The 24,786-nt window shown below is 37.1% G+C and overlaps 1 protein-coding gene across 1 annotated transcript in view; it reads right to left on the reverse strand.

The window, feature by feature from the left end:
* LOC140172734 (piezo-type mechanosensitive ion channel component 2-like) overlaps positions 1-24,786 on the reverse strand; it is a 143,321-nt gene that overhangs the window by 4,966 nt on the left and 113,569 nt on the right. The window contains exons 9-15 of the mRNA XM_072195866.1: positions 16,589-16,801; positions 13,109-13,378; positions 9,875-10,016; positions 8,703-8,920; positions 5,268-5,416; positions 4,487-4,639; positions 3,991-4,085 (exon numbers count right to left, since the gene is read on the reverse strand). Of these exons, the coding sequence (XP_072051967.1) occupies positions 3,991-4,085; positions 4,487-4,639; positions 5,268-5,416; positions 8,703-8,920; positions 9,875-10,016; positions 13,109-13,378; positions 16,589-16,801 (1,240 nt within the window). The remainder of the gene's footprint in view (positions 1-3,990; positions 4,086-4,486; positions 4,640-5,267; positions 5,417-8,702; positions 8,921-9,874; positions 10,017-13,108; positions 13,379-16,588; positions 16,802-24,786) is intronic.

Below are 24,786 nucleotides of genomic sequence, written 5' to 3' on the forward strand. Positions count from 1 at the left end.
CAAGTCTTTGCCATTCTAAATATGTATACTTTTATATACTTTACACCAACAATTTAGCAGTTATGAGGCCCGAAAGTTTCCATAATTCCAGGGTTCAGACCAACCTTAATACCGTATTTACTCTTTTAAACGGCCTGGGGTGTTACATTTTCCCAAAGTGGGGGCGTTTTGTACCGGTCATTTTAGAACAATAATTCCGGTTTAAATCATTAGGTAAGCTTAAAACTCATGCTGAAATGACAAACTATGAACTTAGGATTAATGACTTCCTGTCTTACATTGGAACTTTTGCCAACTACTGACACCATTACCGGTTGTGTGTGTACAGTGGTAAGCTTACTACACAAGATAGCATGTAAATAAAGCATTTTTTATACATCTTGGTTGAAAAAAACTGGTGGTGGGGGAGTTTAATAGAAGGGGGCGACTAACAGAGGAAATACGGTAGATCTATTTGATAGAGAATGCTGGAAATGCATGAAAATCATACTTTATTTATCACACAGCAATACTGAGTGAAGACCTAATTTAACCCTAACCGTACCGTATACTACAAAATACTACTTGATATATGCGCTGTTCGTGCGTGCATCCCACGTGGTGTGATGACGCAATCGCCCTAAGTGATATATAGGCACGGTTTAAGCTGGCCAGCGAAGCCCAAGACCCGTGGCAAGGTGTCGCTGACCGTGTGCTTGGCATGCGAGGGGTCTCGGGTTCGAATCCCACCCAGAGCAAACAACTTCTTTCCTTCTTTTCTCTCTTTATTCCTTCCTTCTTTCCCTTCCCGTCGCCGAAAAGCCCCTAGGCGGTTAGGGTTAGGTTGTGTTATTGGCTACAAGTACCATGTTGTTAAAACAGTATCATGATCTTATAAAATTCTTTTGTTACTAGATCGATACTGTGCACAAAACATAACCAAACACTTAAAGGCAAAATCTTGAAGATACTAAACCTTATACAGGAAGCCCCATCAGGCCAGTTCTCCACAGAAGAACTGACTTACACCTGTTACTTTGATGACAGACAGAACAGAATTTACATGGACAACCTTGACTAATTCCCCAAGGAACTTGAACCAAAAGTGGGGCTTACCCAACAAAGTATTCATTAGATGGATAATTTTGTTCTACATAAGTTTGAAACCTCATTTGCAACAATTTTATATCCTGAGGTTATACCAAATTGAATAGAAAAAGAGAGCATTTGAAAAGTGACAAATTTGGGTTACTTCCCCCTTCATGGAGATTCCTACCAGCTATTCTAACCAACCTAATATAGCATGACAGATTAACACTCACTCAACATGCTCATAATTATCGTTTTGAGAGAAAAGTCTATGTAAATTTTGTCACTTTTGAAATGCACCCTTTTATATTCAAATTGGTATAACTTCAAGTCGCATCATGCTGAATGAGGTATCAAAATATGCAGAACAAAATTTTCCATCTATTGCTTACTTTATTTGATAAATTTGGTTTAGTGTCTTTAAGATAATGCTTTTGCTTTAAATGTTCGAAAACATTAGTGCGCAGTACGTGATAGAGAATGCTTGAAATGCATGAAAATCATGGGTTTTTTATTACGTAAGACTAACTTCTTACTAAGCAATACTTGTAAGTTGTGTTACTGACTACAAGTACAATGTACCATGTTGTTAAAACAGTTACTATGATCTAACAAAAAACTCTATACCTGTGTACCACACTATTACCTTTCTGTAGAGCTGCTTGATATGCAATAATACTTTCTTTTCCTGGTTGATGGAAAAAAACAAACATGGACTTGTCGGTGATGATTAATCATTATCAAAGGTCTAGGAGCTCTACCTATTGAGCGACTGCAATCCCAGACAGTTGCCTAGCCACACATCCCACCTAAGCTGTCAGTGGAGACCAGCAGAAATTTCAGAATGACTTTGCAAGGGGAAATGTGTCCAAAATCTATATAAATAAAAGGAAGTCGCTAAATCTTGTTCGCGAATAGACTCAGAGATGATTTCACTTTCAGCTCTGATTTATTCGTACATTGATCGGGTACATATTGCCATTAAACCATCTGAGGTTCATTTTTGCAAAACTATTCAATCACTATGGAAATAACAAAAAAATGGTCTGTTGCTAGGCCGTTGAGGTCAATAACCTTACGGCTCAGGTCATGACCAAAAAGCGCGTCAAATGCATCGCCAGATTAGTGGCGAGTCACGCACCCTGACACGTACTGCGTCTGGGTTTATAGGTCGCACGCCGCAGAGGGTTGTCTGATGGTCTGAGGAGGGGGGGGGGGTGTCCACTCAGAATTGAACACTTGATCAAAACTAGGCCTAGGCCTAATTGAAGCCATTTCGGGACCATTTTTGTTTTGTCATTGCTTTAAAGTGTACAGGTGTCAAAAACAGAAGCCAAAACGGACACTTCTTTATACGCAGGGGTATCAAGGGGGGGGGTTGAGTATTTGAAAAAAAATCAAAATAAAGGCTCAATTGAAGCACCATTTTGACACTAATGTTGTTATCATCGTTTAAAACGTAAGTGTACAGCTGTCCGAAGCAGAAGCAAAAACGGACACTTCTTAATACCCAGGGGGATGTGGCCCCTGAGTAGGCCCTATTTGAAAAAAAAATAAAAATAAAGACCGAATTGAAGCTATTTCGCGACCACTTTGACACTATAATAGTTGTTATGTCCAAAATAAGCTTCTTATCAATACGCGGAGGGAGGGTGTCTGATGGAAGGTGCGACGGGAGGGAGGGCGGGGCACTCGGATATGAAAGTAACGTACCTGTCCCTACCAGAGTATGACACTAGGGGTCTATCGAAGGCGATTATGGTCAAAAAGGGGGTTATTCAGTAGTGGGGGCCTCCAAGAAAATGTGTGAGAATTCCAGTGCCATTAACTGTAAAACATAACTTTCTGGGCAACGTTTTGTGAAATTTTGCCTTTTTGAAACTGAAATTGCTACAAAAATGTTAAATTTGTTCACAATGCGCGCGAAGGGCCTAAAATATTTGCAGATTTGGTGTAAATTTCTATTTAAAAAAAGGGGTCATTGGGTGTAAGCTGGTAAGCGGTCATTGGGACAGATTTGCAAAATAAATCCGAGGGATTGAGTGAGTAGGCCTATAACAACATTATCACAGATCTTGATATTCACTTAAATAAAAGTTTAGCTTCTTACATGACAGGAGCTAACCGGGGAGCTAACATGATTATCAACATCTGATTATTGCTGGATGAATAAAACCAAGACTGCATGATTCAATCATCATCACCGTTTACTCCCGTTTACTAAACACTCCCGTTTATTAACCGCTCCCGTTTACTCAACTAGCGGGGACCCGCGCGAAGCGCGGGTCTCGGCCGCTAGTTTATAATATTCTGCTGAAATGGGCCAAAATTGGGTTAAGTTTGAACTAAAACAGGCCAAAAGGAATAAGTACATCGCAGATTTTGGCACATTTAATGTTGATATGAAGTACAGTGGCAAAGGCAGAGTATTTTCATTGCATAACCATTGCATCCTGTGTTACTTGTCATTCATTGGGCTATTCCATTTAAAATCCACACTCCCCCTGTGGAAGATTTAGCTAAAGTCTTCCACAGAGGGAGTATGAGTTTCAAATTGAACAGACAATTGGGCAACTTCCATATGAAGTACTCACTCCAGTCATGGAAGATATAGGTAAAGTCATAATACAGAGGGAGTATGGGTTTCAAAATGATTAGCCCTGACCATTTACATTTGAAAAACATACTCCCTCTATGAAAGATATTTCCAAAATCTTCCACAGGGGTAGTGAGGATTTCAAATGGAATAGCCCATTTGTTATGATATATATAGTAACAAGTCAAAAATTTGATTTCTTGAAATAAAAATAGCTTAACTGCAAAAAACTGTGCACGAGCGATAATTCTGCATTTAAAGTCCAATAACAAATTTCAAAATCTGACCACCCCCCTTTAAGAGCTTAAATAGTTAAAGTGACTTACGTTCCCCATTAGCTGATGGACATGTTGATGCTTGTCTTGTTACCAATCTGGATCTTCCAGCACCATCTGATTCATCTTCAGTGAGCTTGCCTAAACTATATATAATATTAAACACAGAGAATACAAGAGATGTTTATAATACTGCTAAAACCAAAGTTAGTATACCTGTACTTGGCAAGAAGTTAGGATAAGTGTTGCCAATCTAGGGCTTCAAAGTAACTTGATTTTTCACACAGCTTTGGTCAATGTTAGCGATACTAATGGGCTATTCCAGTTGAAATCCATACACCCTCTATGGAAGACATGGCCTTAATCTTCCACATAGAGAGATGCATGGTTGACTCCATGTAAAGTCTATAACCCTTAATATTAAGGTCATGTCTTCCACATGGGATGTATGGATTTCAACTGGAATAGCAATGTTTCCTGAAATAAGAAAGTTCAAAATTTTGGCTTATTTGAAAAAAGCTGTTAACATAGTGACAATTTTGATTACCTGTATCCTGACTTGCGGATCTCTGACATCTTCAGGAATCGATCATGGAAATAATGAAGTTGAACCATGAAGATGATGATGAAGGCAGTTGGTATCAGTAGATTGATGAATAAATCTTGTGTACCATACTGTTGTAGCCCTAGATATTCTAGTCTGTTGGGAGAAAATGGGTAAACATCAAGGTTTTTATTATTGAACAATCTTTTTTGTGTCCAATTTCTTCTTCTATCATCTCCTTTACACAGCTGTGATACAGTCACTGCTGTGTCTTTCTGCTTACAGATTCTTCTTTCTTTCTTGCATTTGCTCTACAATGAATTGGCTTTGATATCTAGAATAAGAACGCCACATTTTTCCAGTTACTATATGCTTTGGTATTCAAACAGACAGCAGAAGTAGTGAACCTATTCTTGTTCTGGGAAAAGAAGAAACACTGCTTATTTCAGTATTAGACATACACGCATAATTGTCGTAATAGTGGACTTAACTCTTTCCAGCCAAAAATGGACATTTACTCTGATCAGCTCGTAACATTGTGGATTATGATATAGAATAGCGTACAAACAGCTTGGTGCACTACCTTTGCGCTTTGCGTACTGCTTGACTGACGCACGCTTTTGTGAATTTTGCAGGCATTAAGTTGGAGTTAAGAGTTTCTTGACGCAAGCAGTAACAAAATCCGAATAATTCTCACTTATTATGAGCTGATCATATTATAGGTGGGTCTGGTTTTTAAGCCCTGATATTTCCGATACATATTTTTGTGCCATTTTCTACTTACGTTTCCATAGAGATCCCTGTTCCATTTGTCCACATGTCAGGAAAATTCTCAAACTGATATGTATAAATGAGCACCAAAGTACAGACAGAATAAAGCACAACCACCCAAGCAAACGGTTTGGAAATGAAGCGGAAAACGGTAAAATTAAGCTGAAATGATACAATAAATAGGTAAACAAATAGATTAGTAAATTACGCGGGGTGTAAAACGTATTCCTGCTGAAAAACTGGGTCTGATGGCTTTTGCAGCTTGTAAAAAAAGAAGAATTTGAGGGAAACAAACCCCCCCCCCCCCAAAAAAAAAACCCTTTAAGAGGTTGTCTTGGTTCTTAAGGGGAAAAAAACATATATGTAAAATGACATCAGATACCCAAGATGACCTTTGACAAGTATGAGACCTGTTGGCATCACTAATGTCAATGTACCCAAGGGTCATTGTGTCCAAGTCCTAATAAAATTCATCGGCATGTAGGAGAAATCAACAAAAGAAGACAATAACATAAAGTTTACAACAATTAGTTAGTTTTAAGCGGGTTTGCCGTCTGACAAGTTTAGAACTTTTAAGCTTTTGTCAGGAGTAGCTCTGACTTCTTCAGGACAAAGTACCTAAGAATGAGACATGTAGGCCGCCCCTTGCCTACTGATGGCTCTGAAAAGAGCCGTTCACTGAAGACTGCCCCTTGGTCAACATAGAACAAGCAGATCTTGCCTATCTCCTAAATTTGAAGCTTTGGTGGCTCTGAAAAAAACCGTTAGGGGCGGTGTTCAGTGAACGGCTCGTTTCAGAGCCACTAAACTTGTCATGGAAATAAGCCCTCCATAGAAAGTGCATCGTCACAACAAGTGGTTCATTTTAACACCATCCTTATTTAATGGATACTACATCCTTTTTGACTAGTTATAACTTTGAAACTAAGGAATTGGATCACACCAGGGGGGTGGGAATCGCTAGAAGGGCAAAATGTTCCCATTTACTAGTAAAAATTACCTCTACAAATCAGGTAGGGTTTTGAAACTTGGAAAAATAATTCAACAATAGCAAGAAAAACAGTCACATCAATCAAGTTTAATCGATTATTTTATCTTTTTATTTTTTTAATCGATTATATGGTCATTTTCCCCTAAATGCCATTAATTTTTAATTCTTGCATTATTTTTGCTACACAAGTAATATGATATCTTTAAGTGCGACAATCATCAATTAATACCGCTAGAAACCTGAGTAAGCACATCAACACTCCACTATTATATTTGTAACACAAGCAGCCGTTAGGACTGTTTACCGTGTAATTTAAACTATCCTACTTGTCGGTATCAATAATCACCCAGCTAAACTTACTAGTATCAAAATTGACTATGTGTTGATGTTTGTCGACTGTAACTAGTGGCACTATTAGCGCATGTAATATTGACATAAATGGATTGCTACGTAAAAGCAACAAATTGTTTCCATGTTAGCATTGCTGCGGCATTCACACGATGCTGGATTAGTCCTCATTCTTTGTCAATGGTTGTGGTTTAGTTTGCAGCACTGAATTTCATTGGTTACTGGATGTTGTCTATCACCAGGTAGATGGCAGTGGCCTTGACACACTTGTTGAGATGCACATTATACGCAATCGCAGTACACTCAACTAAAAGGTTCATTCATTTTAGAATAAGGAGAGTTTTCATGACTGTAATTACATTGCCATTATTCCCCTTAATTAGCACATCTCTCCTAATAAATGCCTCCTACACACTTTTTTGAGTGACAACAGTCAAGCACCCCCTTTTCCATTTAAAATCCACAATACCCCTGTGGAAGATTTTGGAAATAATTTCCACAGGGGAATATGAATTTAAAATGGAATGAACATATTAGGTAGCTCCATTTGAATTCCATACACCCACTGAGAAAGATTCAACCTGAATCTTCCACAGAGGGAGGGTGACTTTCAAATAGAGTTGATTAATTGGCTAATTCCATTTGAAATTCATACTCCCCCTGTGGGAAGATTATGATGATTTTGACTTCAACATTTGGACAAATGATAGTTTTGCCTTAACTTGATCTGCACTCAAACTTATTATATCTTCATTAAAAAACATGCATACACCAGTGAAAAAAGTCATTTTTAAAAAGAAAGTGATAAAAAATGTGATGTTGTAGTCAACGACCTTTGAAGGTATTTTAATCGGATGATATGAACCTTTCCTGTGGAAAAATGCTGGATCCTGATCATTACATTACATTACACAGGCTGTGCTTGCTGTACAACAGTGAACGGCTCAGCGCCGAAACATTTAACCACCTTTTCGCACCAGTGGAAACAACCTGGGTAATGTTGAATTAGTTAATGGTTGATTGAAAATACATGGGAACAGTGTTGCCATGAGTAAAGGTGGAGATGCACCACATCAACGAAGTTGCAGTGGTTCTCAAGAAGCCCAATTCAGTAAAAAGGTTCTCAAATTATGCCAATTTGGGTGATTTTAATGAAGCTAGCCAAGCACAATACAAATCAGAAAAAAAATCCCCGAGCAAATGATATTACTTTATTGAATACACTTTTACTTCGAAGTAAAATATATCACATGATTTTTATTTCATCATGAGGTGTTATTCATTAGCATTTTTAAATTGGTGTTTCATTCATGACTTAATGCATGTTTTTGCCTGAGGGACATTTGACGGCAGTTTGTGCAGCACAAAAAAAAGATTTTTCTACTTGTTTCCTAACATATGATCATCATGCAAGGCATAATAACTGTAAGGAACAGACACATGTATGTGTTATTTAACATGTATGTATGAAACAGCATTTTAAAATAAATTTGGTTGCTTTGTTGACTAATATTTTGGTTGTTCCATATAATTTAACATTACTTCAAACTGACTTTGGGACATAAGAATTTGAGGTACACAAGTATCTATTTAATAGCACTTATACTTCCATTAGGATATTCCAGTTAAAATCCACACACCCTATGGAAGACATGACCTAATCTTCAACACAGGGGGTGAAGATTTCAAATGGTGTCACCCATTCAGGTAACTCCATTTGAAATCCACACTCGCTATGTGGGAGATTAAGGTCCCTGTGTATCTTCCATTTTAGCCTGAAAAACATGCTGTTTTGGACAAAAATAGGGCAAAATTGAAAACTTTGCATGCTCTACACACACTGGCCCATTAACTACCATCATTTTGGGCCAAAATAGAACATTATTATGAGTATTCCGTGTAATGTCCCAGTGAAACCGGCACAAAATATGCTTGTCCTCCCTAATTTTAATGCTTCCACCATCACTGTACCAAAATTATAACAATAAGTAAAAACAAGCCTGCCTAAATGATCTTAAAATATTAAATGTTAGGCACAACAACTATATTAATAAGCAAAAAAATCATTGATCTTATTGAGTGTCAAATATTAGAGACACAGCAACTTACCAAAAATATATTAATAATGAGCAGAAACAAGCCCATATAAATGATCTTAAAAATGTCGACATTAGATTCCAGGCTAACGATTAACAGCATAGCTCCGCACAGTAAAATCCAATACTTTGAGAAGAGTTCCCAGATCATGTTGCCTAATGCAGACATGGCTTGACTGTGTGCACGGTCTATCAGGTTGTCGCTACTCTGCTTCATCTTGGCTTTAAGAGCTGCATAAGGAGAAAAAAGAAAAATAGGTTCATGTCATAATACTGAAATGCAAGTTCATTATGTAGCAAAATATCCACAAGTTGAGGGGTCAGTGACACAAAAAGGTAACTCCATTTTGGCCATTCTAAGAAAAATGAGTTTCAAGATAATGGTCCACATTGACTTACTGTATAAGTGGTAATTTTCGCGAGGGTTTTATTTTTCGCGAATTTCGCGATTAGAGCTCCAACCGCAAATATAAGTCTTAATCAGAGCCCTATTGATATGACATAAGTCCAGTCTATTGACTAGTCCATAAACTATGCACAAACTCTATGATCACCATAGGTCCTGAGACTAGGCCCTTCAATCTGATCGTGCAATATTTAGTGACCACAGTGTCCTTGTGAAGTTCAGTCTAGTGACTAGTGCAACCCAGGCACAAACTTTCTGATCACCACAGGTCCTGAGACTGCCCCTTCCCTCTGATATTTTGTGACCGCTGCTCATCAAGGTTTGATTCGCTGGCATGTCTAGAACAGTTCAGAGATGGTATGACATGGTTTTCATAAAACATAACAACTTTATTGAGGACTCATATCAAGGCTCAAAAGCTGAGCTACCTGAAATATTGATTAGGAATCCACAAAAGTTTGGGACAAGGAGGACAGACAATTCCCTTGCTTGGTAAAGGGAGCAAGTCCTTTATATAGAGAAAAAAATCCCCCTGAGCAGGGAAGTACCTGTACAAGAAAATGTGGAGCCAATCCTGGCTGTGACGGTTTATTGTGGTATAGATTGTTTCGCCTCTCAGCTGGTTGTTGCTGAGAGGTTTATATGGTGTCTTGGACCACTTTTGGTCAATGAATTCTTGTAAAGTGTACCAAGGCTTGTGCGTTTATCGTAGCGAATTATAAATCACTGATTTTATTTTTAATCTTAGAACCTGACCTATGACCTTCAATATATCTCACCTGGAATCTCTTCATTTGGCCCTGAGAATATCATCTCCACTGGCTGCAGAATGATGCCTTTAGACTTTGGACAGATCTGAGCTAGACACTGCTCTCGCCAGAATTGCCGTAGTGTAAGCCAGAACATGCCAGTAAATAACAACTGAGGATTATAAAAAAAGAACAAGTTATTATTTTTTTATGAATCAAAGTGACACAAGGTTTTGTAAATTATACTTTTTTGTTCTTTCTTAATGTCAACACACTCAACATAAACTAAAGTCAATGGGCTCAGGGACCAATTTCATGAACACTTTCAATCAATTTTACATCTAATTTAGTGGGTGCACATAAACCTTATGAAAGCAAACATAAGATAAATAGCAAGTGTTTATGAAGTAGACCCCAGGTCACAAATTCAGTTTAGTTTGTAATCAATAAATGTATGGCTATTTAATTTTGGCATTTTTGAACCAAATATCAACTTTCAGAAATGACAGCTAGGTTAAAATAAAAAGAACAGAGTGTGTAGGTAAATTATAACACCATAAGAAGCTTCCACTTTGTTGAAGTATCCCCTTAAAAAGAACTTTTTTAAAAGGCCTCCCTAACTATATGCATTAGCTAACATAAAAGGCAACGGTTTGTATCACTTAGGTACTAGACACCAAGTAACATAATGTCATGATCAGAACATGCAATAGATTGCATGCAAGCACATGCTCCATAATAACATAGATGGTTTTGCTAAATTAAATGTCTACCCCGTCTCTACTTGGTATTCTCATATCAGATCAAATCACATGCTTGAAATTAGCATCTAATCTGTTTTAACTGAGGATAAAATGGCACAATTTAAGATCGATGCAGCAAATATAGGAGCAGGAAACAGCATGGTTTGGTTTGATTAGGGTTAGGATTATGTTTTATGGTTGGTATTATGGTTATGATTAAGATTAGGTTTTGGATTTTTAGAGATTTTAGGTTTTAGGGTTAGAATTCTGTAGGTGGCGGTAATGATTCTAAAATTCCTATTTAGCAAGGCATTTGGACCTCTTTTGATGCATGGGGTTCATCTGAAAGTAGTTTCAATTGTTAAAGTAAAGCATCTTACAGCAAATCTGAATACACAGACCGTACAGAGTGTGTAGGTATATCATCATTAGAGGCTTTGCCTAAAAAGCCTAAAAAAGATAGTTGAAGAACTTTTTTTTTAATATAGCCTCCCTATAACTAACATCAGGTAACATAATATCATGATCAGAACATGCAATAGATTGTATGCAACCACATGCTCCATAATAACATAGATGGTTCAGCTAAATTAAATGTCTACCCCGACTACTTGGTATTCTCATATCAGATCAAATCACATGCTTGAGATTACCATCTAATCTATTAAGTGTTCAAGCAATCTCAATTTCACACTGATGTTTACTATTTCTGCTTAGTACCTCCAAGGATGGTATAAAATGCCACAATTTACGATGGATGCGGCAGATAGGAGCAGGAAAGTACATGGCATACTATTTTAATTTGATTAAGTAATATTCTGATTGAACTGCTTATGAGGGATGGCGGAATTCGCAAGTTTATATACCTTTCTGAAATGATAAAAAATTTGTTCAATTGGAATACAGCTTCTCATGTGATATGCCATTAAGGAATTGGTATGGTAGGACAGGGTTAAATTTCATTAACTCTACATTAAAGGTACAAATGAATAAAAGTTGCTTTCTCACTATGGACCATAATAGCGTCATCCCAATGGCATAGTCCAATACCCTCAATTACATACCCATAGTGCAAATTTTGACCTCAAGTTGCAGGGTATGAGTTTGTGTACCCAAATTTTCAAAGGCCATTCAATGAATGTACAAATGTATTGGGGTTAAAGAAATGTGGAATACATGGATACATGTATTTCACCATGCCTAGCTCCTTTATACATACCTGAATACATGGAATCATGTATTGTATTTCACCAGGCCTAGCTCTTTCATACATACCTGCACTCCAAGTGGAATACATATGGATACACATATTTCACCAGGCCTAGCTCCTTCATACATACATACACTCCAAGTGGAATACATGGATACATGTATTTCACCAGGCCTAGCTATTTCATATATACGCACTCCAAGTAGAATACATGGATACATGTATTTCACCAGGCCTAGCTCCTTCATACATGTTTGCACTCCAAGTGAAATACATGTATACAGGTATTTCACCAGGCCTAGCTCCTACATACATACATGCACTCCAAGTGGAATACATCTTTCATACATACCTGCACTCCATGTTGAAAACACAGATACATATATTTCGCCAAGCCTAGCTCCTTCATACATACCTGCACTCCAAGTGGAATACATGGATACATGTATTTCACCAGGCCTAGCTCCTTCATACATACCCGCACTCCAAGTGGAATACATGGATAGATGTATTTCACCAGGCCTAGCTCCTTTATACATACATGCACTCCAAGTGGAAAACATCATTCATACATACCTGCACTCCAAGTGGAATACATGGATAGATGTATTTCACCAGGCCTAGCTCCTTCATACATACCTGCACTCCAAGTGGAATACATGGATACATGTATTTCACCAGGCCTAGCTCCTTTATACATCCATGCACTCCAAGTGGAAAACATCATTCATACATACCTGCACTCCAAGTGGAATACATGGATAGATGTATTTCACCAGGCCTAGCTCCTTCATACATACCTGCACTCCAAGTGGAATACATGGATACATGTATTTCACCAGGCCTAGCTCCTTCATACATACCTGCACTCCAAGTGGAATACATGGATAGATGTATTTCACCAGGCCTAGCTCCTTTATACATACATGCACTCCAAGTGGAAAACATCATTCATACATACCTGCACTCCAAGTGGAATACATGGATAGATGTATTTCACCAGGCCTAGCTCCTTCATACATACCTGCACTCCAAGTGGAATACATGGATACATGTATTTCACCAGGCCTAGCTCCTTTATACATACATGCACTCCAAGTGGAAAACATCATTCATACATACCTGCACTCCAAGTGGAATACATGGATAGATGTATTTCACCAGGCCTAGCTCCTTCATACATACCTGCACTCCAAGTGGAATACATGGATACATGTATTTCACCAGGCCTAGCTCCTTCATACATACCTGCACTCCAAGTGGAATACATGGATAGATGTATTTCACCAGGCCTAGCTCCTTCATACATACCTGCACTCCAAGTGGAATACATGGATACATGTATTTCACCAGGCCAAGCTCCTTCAAATTCAAATGGCCCTTTTGTGTCGGAAGCTCTTCACTGGTCAGATTCAACCCATACACAAACTGAAGACATAGAAGACATTCTGCATAGAAGACTAAGATTGGGGAGGTGTACAGAGCTCGTTTCCGGGTGGTTCCGACCGGTAAGATCCAGATGGCACAAGCCCATAGCAACAGGACAAAGGTCAACCAACTATGGTAGGTGATACTCCATGCCTGTGAATTAGACACATACAAGTAAAAAAAAAAGTTGTAACTAATGTAAGAATTTGAAATGAATGAACATTCTGTGTGAATACAGAAATTACACAGAAATGTTTCTCAAGCACTAAAAAATACACACAATGTTTCACAATGGGTTCTTCCCCCCGGGGGTTCTTCCTATAAAATCCATACGCCTCCTAAGGAAGATATGCGACTCCATCTGAAATCCATGTACTCCATGTATTGAATATTAAGGTCATGTCTTCCTTAGGGTGTATGGATTTCAACTGGAATAGCCTAATATATCAGCTGATACAATAACCCTCTCTTTTTGAAGAAACATACCCTTTTCTTCTATAAATTCATCTTTGATAGCCCCTAGTTGCCACCGAAATTTCTGGAGTTATATAAAGTTAAACAACACATGAAATTTTTGCATTTAATCAAACATTAAGATTGGAGAGGGCAATGTAAGTTTCTTGGTAGTCATTTGGTAGCTTTCAGTAGCTGGTAATTTCCACTGGCATTATTGATTGATTGAATTGGTTCAAATGGGTTTTTCAAATCATTCTTATGGATGCTGTGATGTGTGTAGTCATACCTTATGTTCCAGGTTATGATGAGATGATAAGAAATTAAACAGCATGCATAAGTGGCAAACTATTAGTTTTGAATGTTATTTGTTTATTGCTTCCGAGTACAATCTTGGAGAACAAACTCATATTTATAGGTTACAAATTAAGCCCAGGCCAAATGAGACATTTAAAATAAATTTCATATTTCCACAGGTTATCAAAGAGTCAGTCAAAATGCTTACAAAGCAAATTATTACAGTCATGCATATATTATGCTTGAAGTGCTCTTTTTACAGCTTCCACTTTATTATTTGAAAACATTAACAACAACTTTAACAGCTAAAAATGTTGCAGGGCTCCTTTATATAAGTAAACAGCAACCCACACCAGCCAATTCAACTGGCGGCAATACTACTGAAAGAGAAATGTGCACTTTCATGAGTACATTCATGTGACAACCTTTTTACCTTGGCTTAAAATTAGATATAAAACTTGAGACAAGCTATGGTTCTATTCACTAGGATCCACTACATGCTCATCTATCAGGGCACAGTTCTTTAACCCCAATACATTTGCACATTCATTGAATGACCTTTGAAATTTTGGGTACGAAAACTCATACTTTGTAACTTGAGGTCAAATTTTGCACTATGATTGTTTAATTGAGGTTATTGAACTATGCCATTGGGATGAGGCCATTGTGAGCCATGGTTCTATTCCAATAATTACATCCTGCAGGTGGCAAACATTTTGAAATTTGAGACGAGTCAAAATCAATATATAATTTTTCAGACCAAAATTATGGCTAACTAACTCAAGATGATGTGAGCAGCTTAAGTAGTCCATTTTATAGATGTAGTCACAGAAAAAAAACCCCAAAATCCTAATATTTTGGATGTTTCGTGGATCCTTTTATTCCTGATTTTCAATTTTTTTGCATGTTTCCAATTTTGAGCAGTTCCACTTGCTTTTAATTCTCCATTCTAAGTTTTAAGCGGAATATATTCTTGTGTTGTTATTATCCCTGTAGCTGCTTGAAATGCAAAAAACAAAATACAGTATTTGTTCCACTACCCGCCCAGGGCGCTTAACAAAGTCATTTTAGGTGGGCGCTTAATTATCTATTGTTTAAATAATTGCATATGTAAAAATAGCTCAATGTATGGATTTTATGTGGATACATATTTGATACATGTGTAGTTGGATCTGCAAATAATGATGTACGATCATGTGTAGTAAAGTTGCATGGTGGCCGCTTATAGGGCATAGGCACGTGTGAAATGAATAAGGTAAACGTAATTGGAAAATTTCCACCTTGCTTCTGAATAAGTCAAGTATACACATGTATCACATTGAGTGCAATTTGAATTAGGTATATTGCATACACGATTCTGCTGTCTGACTTGAAGAAGACATTTCACTCCCAATCAATGCTGTTGTTTTTATTATTCGCTGTCTGTCTCCGTGGAGTCACATAGGTGAAAACATTGGGCTATTCCTGTTGATATCCATACACCCCCTGGAACACATGACCTTAATCTCCCACACATGGGGTGAAGATTTCAATTGGAGTTACTATTCAGATAACCCCATCTGAAGTTCACACTCCCTGTGTGGAAGATTTAAGTCATGTCTTCCACACAAGGAGTATGGATTTCAACTGGAATAGCCAATGTGTGCTATGGATTATATGACACAACGCTCATCGATAAAACTTGTATCTTTTTTTTCTGTCGATATTTTTCCAGTATACTGATTTCCCTAATTCCAGCGTATCATGCGCGAGCCTCTTAGTCTTGCATTGTACAGATATCAAATTTGTACACACACAAAACTGATTGAAAATTTAGGTTTTGATACCAGTTGAAAATATGTATTGTAGGGCTAAACACAAATTTAGCATTCTTTTGGGAAATTTAAAACAAACATAAATAAATGAGCAAATAAACACACAAAAATAAAGCCTTCACAAAAAATAACCCAGCCATTATTAAACTTTTAATCATAGTCACAAAAAATTTAATCTAACACACATTTTGATACCCCATTTGTCCAATGTCGTTCAATATTAGCAACACAGTTGTGTTTTTTAAAGAAAAGTACCCCCATTAAAAATTGCAGTTTTATGCAAGCATTGTGGCATGTAAAACCCACCATTATCTTCGCGCTGAGTTCAAGTCAATACCTTCTTTAAATTAAAGCACTACTGTGTTGCTAATATTAAGCAACATCGGTCGTATAGGGTATCAAAATGCACGTAAATAGACCATGTTAAATTATTGTGAATACGATTATTAGTACTGAAGCAATAGGTGTATGTTACTTTTTGTGCAGGCTTTAGATAAGCACAACCAGTTCTTTAATAAAGTATTGCTTGGTAACATACATCATGGTCATATTGATGTTACTAGGCTTCTCTGCTGAAGCAAACGAACAAACTGATGGATAAGCTTACCAAAATAATAAACTAGTGCTCTAATAAAGCTTTACTTGGCAACAGAAGCCATGATTATACCAAGAATATTGTTACTACGCTTACTAAGCCAAACTTACTAAGCCAAACTAACCTTCCTGTGATGTTAGTACTGCTACTAAGGCAAACAAAGAAATGAATGAACAGACACATCAACAAACAGATTTAACTTACCATCATAACAACCAGTGCTCCAATAAAGCACTGCTTGGTAACATACGCCATGATTGTACCAAATTTACTGGTCTTGGTAGCGGGCTTATCTTCAGAAGCAACATTTGTACTAGGCTGTTTTTTGACCCGTCGTTGCCGTAGTTGGCTATGACTGGAAGCTAGATCTATCTGAACAGATGGAAGCGCTTCATAAGAAGTGGATTGGTTGCCATTCTGCGATGAAAGGTGTGAAAAAAGACGTTGAGAAATGGTCAAAAACAAACAAATATAACTACAGGCATAATAAACTGTCCAATGTGCTATTCTAGTTGAAATCCATACACCCCATATGGCAGACATGACCTTAATCTCCCACACAGGAGTGTGAGCTTTAAATTGGGTTACCTGAATGGGTGACTCTATTTGAAATGCACACTCCTGTATGGGAAATTAAAGTCATGTCTTCCATAGGGGGTGTATGCATTTCAACCGGAATTGCCCAATATCCATGTGTCCAAAACTTTCCCTTCTTTTTGCTTGGACAAAAAAAAAAAAACATAGTAATTTTTAGTGCGCTTTGCACAGGAATAAACCCACAGGCCTCAGCACACTTTACAGGAATTCACTGATCACTGTAGCTCAAAACCCACCATAAAACCCACTTAGCATCATTCAGTGACATAACTCTATACAGGCAGAGAACCCGAATCAGCCTACGTATGACCATCGCAGCCAGGATCAGCTCCTTGAGTTTGACACAGATAGATCGCAGCTCTATACAGGCACAGAACCCTAATCAGCCTACGTATGACCATCGCAGCCAGGATCAGCTCCATGAGTTTGATACAGGTGGATTGAGGCAATTAGCAGTAAGTTTCTTGACTAGGGGTCCATTTCACTATTACGAAGCTTCGTAACTCTCAAAATCATTCCATTTCACTAAACGTACTTAGAGGTTAATAACTGCGCATCGGTTATTTGGAGGGCATTGTGAAAATCTAAACATTTTGCCTTTGGAACCGAGGAATATCCCGAGGGCGCAGCCCCGAGGGATATTCCGAGGTCCAAAGCAAAATGTTTAGATTTTTCACAATGCCCTACTATATAACCGATGCAAAGTTATTAACCTCATTCATAACCGTCACTTTGATCTTTAAAATTAACAAAATAACACAAAATTTTCCTCAAAAGTTTGTAAAATAAACAATTCTTACATCTTCCCTTTCCCAAAATCGATCAGGCTAAAACAAAACGACCAATAACAAAAGTGCGTATCAGAATCTGTGCAAATATGGTAGCGCGCAATCCAAATACGGCAGCCAGCGCCAGCAGCAGTTCGTTGGGCGCTGTCAACACGGCGCATACGCAGAAGTCAATTGTGTGCGACATTGGAACAATTACGCATTTTGCGGTCAATTGTGAGATATTAATGACCTCGATTTGCGTTCGCGTTTTCACAAATAATAAAATATGATTGGATCGCACGCATCGCGTTTATTAATGAGGTTATGAATTACGAATGGTACCCTTCTTAAGCAATAGTGATTTACTACAGGGACTCTTCGTAAAGTTACATCTAGTATTGAGTATTCATAACTTAATGAGCGGTTACTTAAGTTACGAAAGGGTTAAAAGTTTAGTGAAATGGATCCCAGAGCAATTTAAGTTTTTTCATGATAACAGAGACTGTACTAGGGCTCAAACCCGCATCGATAAACATCATTGTACTGGACTTAACATTCTTACAAATAGGATTTCCTTTCTGGATAACAGGATTCAAAAGTGTGTACATAGAGGTAAAATGATAGAGTACATTGAACCTTAACTGTCTCCACGCGGGTGTTGACTGCAGACGACAAGTCACTTTTTTTTTTAATTCACAAATTTTACCTATGTATATTGTCATGACCATATTTGGAATTTGCATGAAAAATGCTTTAAAATGAGTGCAGGCAAGCCTAGTATTGGTGCAGTGGTTCTTAATATTGATATTTTGAGGAAATATTTCAAAACTTTATGTTGAAGCATATGGCTAGCACACAGAGCATTAAGGGATCATTTCAATATTTGTCCCAGAAAAGGGCAACATGTTTTTCAAAAAAAAAGAGGTTCATAACATTTTGAATTTGGAAGAAATAGGTGCTGATATTAATAAAATTGTATACTGAACACAAGGGAGAAGAAATACCAAATGATATGTTATTCAGCTGAACATTTTTGAATTCCTTCTTCCCGTATATGAATATCCGGAATAAATATCCATCAGTCCCTTATACTTCAATTTAGAGGCCACTAACCCACGAGCCAGGAAGAAACAATATTATTTCAGATCGCAATCGGTAAACAGTAACCACTGCAGAGGTGGGAGTTATTTATCCAGTTTCCGTCTGCGTAATAACTGGCCAATTGACCTCGGCTCCCCTCCCCTTGGGTTACAGACTTTGGATTCGCAATCATATGGTTGTATGTTGGGGGCTCGCCAGGGGTTGCGCTTACATAAGACTTAAATGGGCTATTCCAGTTGAAATCCTTACACCCCATATGGAAGACATGACCTTATTCTCCCACACAGGGGGTGTAGATTTCAAATGGAGTCACCCATTCAGGTACTCCATTTGAAATGTACACTCCCTGTATTGAAGATTAAGGTCATGTCTTCTATAGGGGGTGTATGGATTTCAACTGGAATAGCCCATTAAGCCAAGACACCTTTCACTTTGATAGCTACTATCTCCTGACCCAAGTAGATAAATACCAGCATACGCTAAGACAGAGAAACTGAATAGTGTGGGAGTGGAAGTCCCTCCAGCAGGGATATGGCATCTTCATTGCTCTTTTATGGTTTTAATTGCGCAGGATCTTATCCGGGTTTTAAAGGCAATACAGAGTGCACAATGCCCACTACAATGGGCTATTCCATTTAAAATCAACACTACCCCTGTGGAAGATTTTGGAAATATCTGCCACATAGGGAGTATGAGTTTCAAATAGAATAGACAGTTGGGTAACTTCCATTTGAAAAACTCACTCCAGATGTGGAAGATTTAGGTAAAGCCATTATACAGGGGGAGTATGGGTTTCAAAATGATTAACTCTGACTAGTTACATTTGAAAAACATACTTCCCCCTGTGACAGATATTTCCAAAATCTTCCACAGGGGTAGTGTGGATATTAAATGTAATAGCCCAATGGTCAGAAAACTGTTGGGTGAATTACACATGACATTCTACTGCACAACTGAGATGGATATAACTAAATTTGCAAAGACAAAGTAGAGTTGTGTAATTTGTTTCATATAATTTGGTTCATCTCAAGTTCAGTTGTGTCGTACATGCATATTTCAAATCGCGCGCGCGTAAAGTTAAACATCCTGAGTGTACATGCACGCATCTACAGGACGGTTTGTCTGCACACTTACGGCACAACTGCGAAAGAGCATTGATGTCATTACCTCAGATGAATCAAATTATAGTAGGTGAGGAATTCTTTTTACTCTATACATGTAGACCTCAATTTCAAACCCATTATCCTTCCATCCCACTTTTCTGGATGGGGGGAGAGTAGCTATATGCTGGTACAGTTTTCAAAAGAAGGGTCCTGGGAACAGATTTTCCCGTGAAAAGATAGGGTATTGAAGACTTTATATTTGAATCACGGATGGGGACTACTCCACAACTTGTTATATAGAGTTACGAACCAACCATCAGGATAATTCCTCAACAACTCCAGTGTGACGTTACTTCTACCACCGTGACGTCACATGTTAATAATACAGAGCTGACTAAGACTGACGATGCGTCATGGATATGACATGATACCGTAGCCATCTAAAAACGCAAGTCCAGTTGAACAGAACTATGAGCTGGAATTGAGGAGGTAGATCATTTATCAGAAAAGTGGGTCATCATTGCAATTCAAACCTGATACTTTACGTACACAGCAAGTCCTTCTCAAGACTTTCATACACTTCTGTTACAATATGATATGAAGTGGTTCATACCAAGGAGATAATACTATCTGAATTTCTGCAATGTTCATTAGGGCAATGTTTTCTTAAGTCAGTTTACTTGACACACTAACTACTATTTCATTTTAGCTTAACTCTCTCCACATGGGTGTCGACTGCAGACGACAAGTTCCTCCAAAAAATTAATTAAAAGAATTTCAGAATTGTACATTTTCATGATCATATTTGTAATCAGCATTAAAATAGCATTAAAATGAGTACAAACAAGCCTAGTATTGGTTCAGTGGTTCTTAAGATAGCTCTTGATATTTTGAGAAAATATCTCAAAACTTGGACTTTTTATGTTGAAGCCTATGGCTAGCATGGTATACAGAGTATTAATGCTAGAGGCAAAATAAACTTCAGAGATCCTTCCATACGTCAAGTCATCTATATAATGACACAGTCTCCATCAATACACTGAGCCCAGTTGGTCAACGACAGCCACAGTACTCATAATGTGTAAATTTTCATGCTACATAAATTTTCACATGTTTACTGCGCTTGTCTAAGATTGCACAAAATTTTAAGCATGTGACAAGGTTGATAAAGTGTGTAAGTGTATGACTTGAAAATAACACATTAACCATATGAGTACTACATGCTGATTGGTTACAAGAAGACCATTATGATTTATTGAGCCAATCAGTAACATGGTAAGAATGGTGCTACGGCTGAAGAGCATTGAATAGAAACTGTATTTTAATTGGTCACTCAGATGACTTGATCGCATAATTAACCAATCAGAATCGCTGTAAGAAAATCAGTAGTTATCAGGTGTTAAAGTAAGCTAAAATCTTGAAATTGTAAGAGTAAAAATTAACCATGCTTAAAATTACCATTTGTACCGTAGTTGATGTATCTCTGGCCAGATCAATGAAAGGCCAATTATGTTCAGTTGAATACACTTGTCTCCGAAGACAAACATTATTATTACAACGTCGTCCTCCTTGTTGATGGGTGGACAATTTAATTAAAACCTTGCGCAGTGTATAATGATAGAGTCATGTAGTACTATTACACATTACTGTCTGTTACTTATAATTGAATTATACTGTGTGATTAAATGAACGACACTGAATGTTACATTGTATACTCAGTGACTGACAAACTGGCTCAGTTTTGAAACATTGGCTTAAAGCTGTACCGACCTTAAAGATTGTTATGTAACTGAATTTACAATCGGTCACTGGGTGACAAGCGACTGGTTTTCTTCCAATCCGTTTTCTTTCTAAATAGCCAAAAGCAAAAACACTCTCCCTCATGGTCAAAAATCAATTGCTCATCGCTACGACTGAATATAGTTCAGCTTTAAATCAAATTATTATCACCTCATGAAAGCAAATTGCATAATGAATTGTTGAAATGACCAGACCACTTTCATTACCTTTAAAGGCTATTCAATAATCTAGCCAATAGTCAAATTATATTCAGGTTTTTTGAGATGGCTTTCCTCAAAAACATTTTGGCTTACTTTGCTTGGCCAATTTCCTGAACCCATATTTTTCTAGAGTGTGGCAACTGAACAGTTTCATAATTATCTTCTTTTCTCCTTTTATTTTAATGGAGGGGCTTGAGTTTTTTTTTTTTAGTATGTGCTATCTACTGTAGATAGCATTTTATGTCTGTGTGTTTCATCATTTTAGTATGCGCTAAACTATTGTAGATAGTGTTTTATGTCTCTGTGTTTCAACTATTAAATATACTCTATCTACTACCCCACTGTAGATGGCATTTTATGTCTACATGTTGCAACTTTTTAGTATGCCCTATCTACTTAAGATAGCATTTTTTGTTAATAAATTAGTAAGTGCTATCTATTTATGCCTGGTGTTTCAACACTTTAGTATATGCTATCTACTGTAGATGGCATTTTAGCTCTGTGTGTTTTAACTATTTAGTATGTTCTTTCTACTTTTGATAGCAATTTATATCCGTACATTTCAACCTTTTAGTATCTTCTGTAGATAGCATTTTGCCCAGTGTGTGTTCCAACATTTTGGTAGTGCTATCTTTTGTAGATAGCATTTTACATCTGCATGTCTCATCTGTTTAGTAGTGCTATCTTCTATATATAACATTTTGCCCAGAGTGTGTTTTAACTTTTTAGCATATGCTATCTTCTGTAGATAGCATTTTATGTCTGCATATCTCAAATATTTAGTATGCGCTATCTACTGTAGATAGCATTTTTACATCTGCATGTCTCAACTGTTTAGTATGTGCTATCTACTGTAGATAGCATTTATACATCTGTGTTTCAACTTTTGTAGTGCTAAGTACTGTAGATAGCATTTTACATTGTATGTTTCAACTGTTTAAATAGTACTGTAGACAGCATTTTATCTGCATGTCTCAACTATTTAGCATGCGCTATCTACTGTAGATGTGACACCTTTTTAGAATACACTATCTACTGTAGAAAACATTTTGCCCAGTGGGTTCTACCTTTCTCGCATGCGCTATCCACTGTAGATAGCATTTTATGTCTGCATGTTTCAGCGTAGTATGCTATTATCTTCTGTAGATAGCATTATGTCTGTATGTTTCAACTTTTTAGTATGTGCTATCTACTGTAGATAGCATTTTATATCTGCATGTTTCAGCTTAGTATGCTATATCTTCTGTAGATAGCATTATGTCTGTATGTTTCAACTTTTTAGTATGTGCTATCTACTGTAGATAGCATTTTATATCTGCATGTTTCAGCTTAGTATGCTATATCTTCTGTAGATAGCATTATGTCTGTATGTTTCAACTTTTTAGTATGTGCTACCTACTGTAGATAGCATTTTATGTCTGCATGTTTCAGTGTTATCTTCTGTAGATAGCATTATGCCTGTATGTTTCAACTTTTTAGTAAGTGCTACCTACTGTAGATAGCATTTAATGTCTGCATGTTTCAGCTTAGTACCGTATGCTATTATCTTCTGTATGTTTCAACTTCTTACTATGTGCTATCTACTGTAGATAGCATTTTATGTCTGCATGTTTCAGCTTAGTACCGTATGCTATTATCTTCTGTATGTTTCAACTTCTTACTATGTGCTATCTACTGTAGATAGCATTTTATGCCTGCATGTTTCAGCTTAGTATGCTATATCTTCTTTAGATAGCATTATGTCTGTATGTTTCAACTTTTTAGTATGTGCTATCTACTGTAGATAGCATTTTATGTCAATGTGTTTTAACCTTTTAAGTATTCACACTCTATGTAGATAGCATTTTACATCTGTATCCTTCAACTTTTTAGCAGAGTTATTTCCTGTCGATAGCAGTTTATGTTTAATTGTTTTAATATGTGTTATCTACTGTAGATAGCATTTTCCTCCACATGCAATAATATTTTAATAGTACATGAAATGTCACATAGTGAGTGTTTATCTCATCACCTGTTTTTCATTAGCCCAAGGGAGTCCTGCACTATTAGATATGATTTAAGGTGGATGCAGCATGATTTGGTCTCCAAGGGTTCTTGTAAATCTGCCGGTAAAAATCATAGCTGTGCAGGCACATACAATACATTTCTGCAACATGCATGTTACAGATAACACGCACAAGTAACCATGCATGCTTATCTCCTCATCTCACTGCTTCTTACTGTGCACAGGCTATGATAAAGAAGTCACAAATGTGGGGAGGAATATGAACTTAAATTTAATAATTTTACAGAGTTTGGGGGATTTTTTTTCCTCAAAAAGTATTCCCATAATCAGTTTTTTAACTATAATTACAGAGTGCTAGGAGCAACTTTTTGAGTGATGAAGTATTTTAGTAACATTTTGGTACTTTACCCATCATAGAAGCCTGTAGTAAAATTTTGGAAAACACCATCCATATTTGGCATTGATTTTGGTTATTTTATTTTATTTTTCAGATTTGTAATATGTGACATGATCTGCTCCATGGGGACCAATGGAGGCATTTTTGAAAATTAAGTTACTATAATTATTACCTTATACAAACAATAGGCTATCATACACTGAAAACTTCAAAGATGTAGCATACTTGGTTCTAAAGTTCTCAAGCTTTGTGATGTTTATTTTGTTATGTATTTTATTGTTTTTTACTCCATATTTTTGCCTTTATCTCAATTTCAAATTCACCGCCTTTAGCACCATGGTCCAGATTGTGTCACATATATCAAAATATTGAAAAATCATATGAATAATTTCTATCATGCTGAATTAGAGAATAAAGGTATTGTTTTTA

Source organism: Amphiura filiformis, chromosome 16 (genome assembly GCF_039555335.1).
Source record: "Amphiura filiformis chromosome 16, Afil_fr2py, whole genome shotgun sequence".
NCBI classification, from domain to species: domain Eukaryota; kingdom Metazoa; phylum Echinodermata; class Ophiuroidea; order Amphilepidida; family Amphiuridae; genus Amphiura; species Amphiura filiformis.